We start from the raw sequence: 9,703 nt of genomic DNA, 5'->3' as shown, positions 1-9,703 counted from the left end.
TACTTAAAAATGTGTCTTATCCAAGAGGTAATCTGAAAAAAAAAATGTATATATATAGGACAATGGGAAGAAGCAAGAACTTTTTTTTTCTTTCTTTCTTAAAATTCATTTATTTGAGAACATGTTAATGCCAACATATTTTTTTTTTCCCCATAAAAATAAATAATAAAATAACAGAATAATATCTAAGATTAAAAACAAAGTTAAAGATATACAATTCAATAAGTAAATTATTGGATGTCTTTTTTAATTTTTTTATATATATACTTATATATTATTAGTAAACAACAAAACATAATCTTAATTAAATACTTGGAAGAACTTAACCCTTAATATAATAAGTCTAATATGTTAATGATATACATATTAGATTGTACATATTTTATTCTAAAAAAATATGTATAAAAATATATTCTCTACCCATACATAAATAGAAACATTGGTAAGAGATGTAATTTATTATAACACCACAACTAGCCTTATTTGATTCAATCTATAACAGCCAATGAAAGCACATTTCTTATTTCATTAATTTTCTTCCCCTTAAGTTTGCTATTGTTAACGAATCATATCACACGAGAACACTGTTTTTAAAAACACAAGAGTAAACAACAGCCTAAAATAAGGTAAGAGTTAATTTAGTCACAAAGAAGGATCACAATAGTAGTCAAAACAAATTATAACAGTAATCATATTATCATTTCATCTTTAAGTAGTTACTGAAATATAATAAATAAATGATGTTCAGTCATAATTTTCTCAATACTAAACCCATATTAAATGAAGTGTCAGGACAATCTGTATTCATTTTCTTCCATACTGTTTCAAGTTTAGCATTTAGAGATCAATTCAAGTAATTTTAATATGGAAGACTTCTTAAAAAAAACAATACAAATGAATCAATACTGACTCAATTGAATGTAATTGGTCTAAAAATAAAATCATTGCATTTGATAAGCATCCCTCTTTTCCCTTATCATTAAAATAAGTGCTTTAGTGAATGTAAACAAATAATTTTAGATAACAATTAAACAATAATCAGTCCTGACACCATAAAAAAAAAAGGCTCACAGAATTCTAGGCAATGTCGAACTTCACCACTAAAATTATTATCTATATAATTTAATTATATCAATAATATTTTAAAAAATATTTAGCAACAGCTACTTGTTGATGAGGTACATAGCTGGTTGTTTCCATTGGTGCTGGAAACCGAGTAGGTAGTACGGAGTTGAGACAAAAATGTTGTAATTCGAAGCGTTTTCTTTTAAAAAGGTTTCATCAGTACTTGGCGATGGTGGCGTATAAGTTAAAGTCAATTCCTGAAGCCATAGAAAATCGGAGCAATATTTGAAGGTGTCTAAAAAAACAAAACAAAAGATTATATATTTAAAAAAAGTTTCATTATTTGCAAATAAAGTTGAGTAATTAAATTGATTGGAAGCTTCAGAACCTTAGATAATATATCCCTCCCATTTTAATAATATTAACACTTAACCACAGAAGGCAGTTTTTATTTTTAAGTGAAACTTTTTTTATTGATGTTCTATAAATAAAGAAAAAAAAACAATTATATGGGAGAAAATAGATTTTGTGACAGGGAACAATTGAGTTGAAACAGAAGTGGTGGGGAGAGACAAATTGGTTAATTCTAGTAGGAAAAGTTTTATATTGTAATAGGAAAGTATGTTGTTAAAGGAACATAACTATCCCGGCAGTGCTGGTCCAATTAAGTGAACTATGAGCTGATACTCTCCAATTACAATATCAAAAATTTTCCTGTTAGCATGGCTGTTCTATTATAAGTATTATCCTGAAACTAATATTTTTTGCCTTAAGCTATTAAGAGGGAATGTATTGTTTTATTTCCAGAAGTTTCACTTATGTCGGCCAGTCCCAAGACTGACGCGATTTTTTAAAAATAATCTCATCCTCCATTTTGGTACAGACTCGTTATTTCCCAGTATACACTGGATTCCATGAGGAATTTATAAAATGATTTTCTTAGCGAGATCAACACACAAAAAACCTAATGCTTTAAGAATAGTTATTAATGATATTCATACCGTTTGTTATCACTTCTGGTTCATTATAGTTGTTTGGTGGTAGGCTACCCCTCTGCCAAATAGCAGTATCGTACGTAGGACTGGAGACTTGAGTAGGCAAATAGACTAGATGAGTAGCAACCATTGTAGAACCAATAACAGTCAACATCCCTGCTGTATAGCTAGCCAGGCAAACAGCTGAGATCTGTATTTAAAATTGATTAATTAAGTAACAATGCAAGTAGTCACAACAGAATAATGCCAAACCATACTTCGAAGCTATGAAATTTATAAAATTCACACTACTTTACATTACATTACTTACATATACAAAAGGAAGATGGTCCAGGTGCCGTAAAAAAAAAAAAAAAAAATCAAATAGTTTAATTACTATTTGACTTTTTTTACTGCATACAGACCATCTTCCTTTTATATATTACTCATGGTCATTCAATAATCTTTCCCTATTAAAAAATATATCTGGATATAATTTGACGTATCATTAAGAAGGTAAGTTTTCCGTTCATTCAAAAATATGATAATTTAGTTAGTAAACAGATACTAAAACCTAAACTCTGCCCGCATCACATAGCTTTCACTTACCACCTTTAAGTTGAAATTCATCCTAACTTGTATCAGAACAGATATTTCTATATTATTCACTATGGCAATACTTTCCCATACTAATTTTCTAAATGAGGCTTTCAGTTGATGAAATGACTAATCCCGATTTCAAAAAGTACTTTTAATATCATTTCACGTAGAAAAATTTAAAAATATTCCTTTCGCAAAAGTAGGGCAGAAGTGAAAATACTAAGAATAATTTTGTGAAGTTAGTCATCCTTTCAATTGAAAGACACCTCTAAAAGTTAAATGAAAATAAACACTAAGTATGTGTAGTGTCATAAAATGGAAAATACTGGAAAACTGGAAAGGTGCATGGACCCACCAGTTAGGTCAAACTTGTGATTCTCTATTACCTTCTATGACTTTATACATTACATATTATGTTTTCTAATATCTTTGGCTTTTTCAACATTACAACTCCCTATTCCCGAAATGTTTTCAGACTGGATAAAATATTGTTTCTCTTTAAGTGATCATATCCTTTCACAGTTGATATTTATCCATTTGTAATTACTAATAAAAACATGAATTATTTCAATTAAACAAAATTAAAGGTACTACAGATTTAATTAAAAAAAAAAAAAAATCTGAAACTAAGGGTATACAATGTCATGAGATTTGAACGGAAGGTCTTTCATACAATTACAGGAGCAATATAAAGAGGTTTATTTTTTATTTAATACCAGATTGGCCCATTGGGCCTTACAGGGTTCAATATAAGTTACATTTTTTTTTAACAGTTGATTATGGGGGTATAGTCTCGTACAAAAGACATCCCTAAATAAATACAACGTTATAATTTAAAAAAAAGTAAATTTAATGACAAAAAATAACAACATTCGTAGACTAAACAAAACAATAGCCCTCTAATGGGGAAAAAACAAACAAAAAACAAGTTAATTTGAAAAAACGACAAAGAGAAAATAAATAAAATAGAAGTTTTGTCAATAATAGAATTGATAACTACAAAATTTATAAAAGGATGTCCTGTAGTAGGTTGGCCTTTAGTCTTCGGGTTGAGGTTGGGTTTCCCAACATCACTGCTCCTTTAACTGTCGGTACCTGGGAGTGGAACTTCATGAATTATTTTTTGATGTAATCCTCCATTGACTCTATTTGCAATTGACTATTTCTTACAAGTAAAGCTGTTTACATACACACAGACCATTTTGTTAAGACTTGGTATTCAAGAATCAAGTAACCTAAAATATGTATTTCTGCCAACAACACAAACTCAAAATTTTTCACGACCGCAATAATTCTCCTTAATACATATTCCAAATATAGGTAAGAAAAAGTAAAAAGGTTTAAACTATCTTAAATTAAAAAAAAAAAAGTAATACTAAGATTATAAGAAAATGCTTTAACCCTAGGGAGATAGTTTACATTAATAGATCTTTACTCACAGTAAACACTGCTTGAGCTAGAAGGAATGCGTTGAGCTGATCGAGAAGTTTCTCCAATTCAGTATACGAGAACCAACCTCTCTTTTTCCCTTCGCTCAGAGCAATCTTGGCCTCTAACATATAAAGCTTTTTCCAAAAGTCATCAACGTTCACAAATACTTTCCATTCCTACCATAGAAAATATAAATAAAGAATTTTTCAAAAAAATTTAATTGGTATTTAAAATTAAAATGATTATGAAGTTGTATTTGAATTAAGAGATTAATTAAATCTTCAATTTAAAAAATACATAGGATTGTAACCAACAATTGCATTCAGGAATTCTTTCTCGAGTCTATTTAGATCAGAAAGAGACAAATTTGCAGAAGAGGCCCATTCGCTGTTCAATACATCATCATCTTCGCCATTGTCGTTTAAGAATTTCGATGCTACCATCTGTAACATAAATTATAAGTCATAAGTAAGGACTAGATGAATATGCAAGAGCATACATATTTTTTGTAACATTCTTAACCGAACTGATTGAATATCTTTACAACAGATCAATACACAAGATTTTACTTTAAATATTTGGCCCGATTTTATTTTAAAAAATTTTATTTAAATAAAATGGGAAATAACCATCCTTCCCTTATGCTTATCAATTTAAATTACTACATTTCAAATTATATACATACACCAAAATGACCAAAGCAGGAATGTTATTTAGTTCTATTTTTGTAGAATCAAAAGAAAATTACTCTTACTTGAAATCTGAATATAACAAGAACTTGTATTTATCAATTAGCTAATCTATGTTTAATTTAGGATTACACGTGAAGGCTTCAGAGAATTTTCTTTTAGTTGGAGACCATTCTTTGTACTTTTGCCGAACTTATTGATGAATTGAATGACACTTTGTTTTGAATTGGTTACATCTGAAATTCTCTTATTGAATCTAAAAATATCTCTATTGCAATATATATTACTAAAATATTAAACAAGAGAAGCTTATCATTAGATAAGAGTTATCAAATTATCGAAAAAATGACAGGAGGTTGATGCTGCTCTTAGGGGATCATAAAGAGCCCCTTGAAAGAGAATACTTAATGATGAAACATCTGCAGTATGTGAAATCAGAGATTCCAAGATATTATCGAAATCAATTTAAGAATCTTTTGCTTCTTAAAATTATAAATTACAATTATAATCCTTAAATAAGAATTCTTTGGCAATAATTATAGCTTTTATTGATTTTTGCATGATTCCAGCATTTATCATAAATACTCCTACAGGCGTTACAGCATATAGGAGAGGTTTTTTTTTATGCATTTATATGACATTTCAACCTATATTATTACTGATCCACAAAATTAGTTTTAAAATATATTTAAAACCATTTCAATCATGGGATGGAAATCACTGTAAGATACAATTTTTAAATTGTGTACGAAAGGCCAAATAACATCTGCTCTCATTTGATTATAAACAATACTATTATAAAAGTAATAGTTCAATGTAAGTAAATGGAAAAACAACAACAATGTAATGAAAAATTGTAACATAGATTATTCCACTCATGATTTATTTATTGTTACATGACACTTCAGCTAAATAAAATGATAATACTTACAAGAGAGATCAAAAACAATTCAGAAGGTGCTACTCTATCAATATAAACTGGGTTAGTTGTTTTGAGTTGTTCCAAATAAATGACTGCTAACACAAACGAACAGGGAGATATGCATGCATTTCTACTTATATCAGAAGCATCCTCAATTCTCAATCTTTCAAGGCTTCGACCTACTTTAACCTCAGAGTACAATTCAACAGCCAGTTCTGAAAAATTAACTTTCTTCAGAAAGAATTTTATAATTTTACTTATTTTAAACACTAAATTATTATGTTAAATTAGGATGTATTGGCCAGGAGTATAGAGGCAGTACCTCAGCAATCTTGAGTCTGAAGCAGACCCAACTTCCAATTCAGCCTTGGAAGGGGTTTGACATTTATTTCGTGGGAGACCCACAGAATGAATTACAACCTTCTTATTTTGGATAGGAAAGGTTGTTACCCTGTAGGATAACCTGTCTTCCAGCCCTAATCAGAATATATTGATATAAAAAATAAACAAAAATATAATAATTTAATTGATGCAGATTAAATCATTGATGCATCGCCTTCATAATAAAACCTCTTTTGAAAGATGTTTTAATTGTAACATGAAGAAATTATTACTATTTAAAGCTGGATCCACACATAAAAATTTGTCTCAAATCGGATAAACATAAAATTTTGTGCGTGTATATACATTTTTTAAATATAAATTTTGTTTTTTAAATTACTACAAATGCAACAATTAAGTTGAGCCTGCAACAAAATTAGTTTATAAATCTATTCACTGAAAATTTGTATAGGTATAGACTTTGCTTTATATTGAAAAGTATAAAATGGTGTTTAAAAATTAAACAAAATACACAAGTCACTTATGTTCCTTCCACCTAAAAGAGGTGAAAATGAACAAAATAATGTCTGAATTTGAAAACTATCAAAAATGTTGATAGGTTCAAGAATGCACGAAGAAAGAATTTAGATGAAAAAAGATGTATTTTAAAAGAAAAAGTTTCAAGAATTAACATCTTCAGATACATGAGCAATAATAAGTTTGACTTAAGCAAAAATAGGTAGCTACAAACTACATGGAAGAATACATCCTTAGATGAAGTATTTGCATTGCAATAAAATGGACCAAACCAACAAAAACTAATTTAAATTATGAAGCCTCATAAACAATTAAGCTTGGGCCTTAAATGTTAAAAGCTAAAATCATCACATAATAGAACAAATTCTTCTGATGTAAGTTCCATATTGTAGAAATGAGCCTGATTTGAACATGATAAAAAATCCCGTGATGATTTAGGGTTTACATGAATGTATTCAAGAGACCATTTTCAGGAGATTTAACCACATATTGTGTCACAAATGTAAAAGTGGAGAGTATGAACTGAAAAACTATCAAAATAAGAAGTAAACAAATTCAAAGATAAAAAGTAAGTGATAAAAATAACAAAAAAAAAAACAGTAAAAAATATTACCTGATAAGGGTAAACTGAACCTTTCAGTGACAGGTAACTTGGAATAATAGAGTGTCTTTGTAATTCTTTGCATAAATTCATCATGGTCTCCCATGCTCTAGAAACATTTTGAATTAATATACACGAATGAAATAAAATCCACATACCTAATTTTAAAATACAGATAAACAACTTACTCTGAATCTCATGTGATGACTTTCTCGCCGTTTCTTTTTCTGATGAGAATGGACAGACATTTTTTCGTATGCTATTACAATATTCTTAAAATGTTATTTTTACTATTCCAATCAATGTTAGTACGGGTAGTTTACAGTAATATATGAAATTTAGAGCACGGCCAGATTAAACTTGTTAATTTCGCGGATAACAAGAGTAACAAAGAAGGTTATGTGTTTTGAGGTCATGTTGTGCAATAACAACAAAAATAACTAACTAACATTGCTACTGTCAATTATTTTCGGATTATGTTTTACCTATTGATTTATTGTTAAAAAAAAAAAAGAAAGATTTTATGACTGTACTAATATATATATTTTTTCATTTCCTTCGTTTGCCAGGTAGTTTAAAAATACCTTAGTAGTAAATTTACTAAAAAAAAAGAAATATGAAAAATATTTACAATCAATAATATAAGGCAACTTTTGGGGAATGTTCGATAAGGCAACAGTTGGGGGAAAATTGGTGTAACATCCCTGGAATATACCTACTTTAAAATACGATAAGTGGTGTGAAAGTGGAATTAAAATTTCATACAATTTTTCAATTTTGAGCAATTGTGTACACGTATAGACGCAGGTACGCACGCACACGCGCACAAACAACACATACACGGACGCACACACAAACACATTCACGCCCGCACCCGCATACTCCCTCTCACAAACACACCACACAAGTTGAGCTATCGTCCAATTTCTGTACTAGATACTGCAAGTAAGGCATTTCAGAAAATTCTTTGCAGTAGATCACGAGATTCCACTGAAAGTGCAAATGGTCTCTCGCGTTGGCTACGAGATTCCACTGAAAATGTAAGTGGTCTCTTGTGCAGGTTACGATATTCCACTGAAAGTGGTAGTAATCTCTCGCTTAGGCTACGAGGCTCCACTGAAAGTGTAAGTAGTCTCTCGCGTAAGCTAACAGATTCCACTGAATGTTTAAGTGATTTCTCAAAGTCCCAATATGAATTTTTAAAAAAATGCGATCCGCGATAGATGCTGTAGTGCTAGCGATCGAGACTGACCATACAGCAAATATGGGATTAAGATGGAGCAAGAGTGCAAAATGTTACGGAGCAATAATCATTTTCTACCAAATTTCAGTGGAGTCTCGTACCCTACGCGAGAGACTACTAACACTTTCAGTGGAATATCGTAGCCTGCGCGAGTGACCACTTACATTTTCAGTGCAATCTCGTTGCCTACGCGAGAGACCATTTACACTTAACCAAAATTCTTTTTGCAAGCTCAGATGGACCTACATATCGGATTCTGTAATAAATGTACAAGTTGAAATTCTAAGACAAAAAATTAATTACATATAAATGAAATCAGATATTAAAAATAAATACAAGATAAAAGATTGCCAACCAGGCTATAAGAGCTATCCGAGGGTACCTATCTTCTGTAGGATTGCAATTTGCAGATCACATGAATGTAAAAAGCAAACGGAGACTGTCACTGTCATAATGGGTATACACAAAATTCATTCACACCTTTGTCTCTGAAATACCTGGAAATTATTATTGATGCTAGTCTTCAATTTAATGTCCACACGAAGTATCGCACCAGAGTTACAAGAATCACAATCCTAACGTCACGTCTTACATCAAATATTGGTGGCCCAAATTTGCAACTTTTATTCTATTAATCCTTTTATATGGAGCTCCTATTTGGAAATTAGTAAACTCACGAGATAGAATACCGATCAGCATGCCTTAGGTAAAACTGCTTGTTGAAAAGAGGAACACCCCCGCCCGTACACAAGTGGTATTGGCAAAACTTCATGAACTGTGTTACGAATTGTTGCTACATCTACTTTATTCACCTTATTTGGCACTATCAGAATTTCATCCCTTTTCCAAGCTGAAAATTTTCCTAGGTGGACGGAGATTTCCTACAACGGGAGAACTGACAGCCGAATAGGAGAGGTATTTTTCAGGCCTAGAGGAATCTCATTTTCAAGATGGGATCAAAGCATTGGAACATCACTGGACCAAATGCATTAGTCTACAGGGAGACTATGTTAAAAAATAAAAGCAGTTCCACCGAGATAAGACACTTCTTTCTAGTACATTACGAAAGGTTTTCAAGCCATCCTCGTATAATCAAACCTATCCAAAATAAAAATGGAAAATAACCATCATATATTGGCCATTGGCTTAGAAAGTGATGCGGTGATACCTAGTTGCCCAATCTGTTGGTGCCTAATATGGATCTGATATGGTCGCCATCATGGTCTCTAACGTTACGCAATTGTTGACTGGGGGTGCTTTAAAGCTAACAAATTCCGCTTCAAATTGGTCAATTCTGCTGAAAACAAAACGTTCCTAGTG

The 9,703-nt window shown here is 30.8% G+C and overlaps 1 protein-coding gene across 1 annotated transcript in view; it reads right to left on the bottom strand.

Moving 5' to 3' along the window:
- The window catches only part of LOC106686200 (protein CNPPD1), an 11,136-nt gene extending 3,540 nt beyond the window's left edge, over window positions 1-7,596 (bottom strand). Inside the window, exons 1-7 of the mRNA XM_014429378.3 lie at window positions 7,329-7,596; window positions 7,153-7,249; window positions 5,691-5,896; window positions 4,385-4,513; window positions 4,079-4,246; window positions 2,067-2,250; window positions 1,168-1,360 (exon numbers count right to left, since the gene is read on the bottom strand). Of these exons, the coding sequence (XP_014284864.1) occupies window positions 1,168-1,360; window positions 2,067-2,250; window positions 4,079-4,246; window positions 4,385-4,513; window positions 5,691-5,896; window positions 7,153-7,249; window positions 7,329-7,388 (1,037 nt within the window). The 5' untranslated portion in view covers window positions 7,389-7,596. The remainder of the gene's footprint in view (window positions 1-1,167; window positions 1,361-2,066; window positions 2,251-4,078; window positions 4,247-4,384; window positions 4,514-5,690; window positions 5,897-7,152; window positions 7,250-7,328) is intronic.
- Window positions 7,597-9,703: the final 2,107 nt, after the last annotated feature.

This window comes from Halyomorpha halys, unplaced genomic scaffold, assembly GCF_000696795.3.
Source record: "Halyomorpha halys isolate HHAL.00 unplaced genomic scaffold, Hhal_1.1 Scaffold797.1, whole genome shotgun sequence".
NCBI classification, from domain to species: domain Eukaryota; kingdom Metazoa; phylum Arthropoda; class Insecta; order Hemiptera; family Pentatomidae; genus Halyomorpha; species Halyomorpha halys.
The sequence above is the reverse complement of the archived record's forward strand: the minus strand, read 5'-3'. Positions and strand labels throughout refer to the sequence as shown.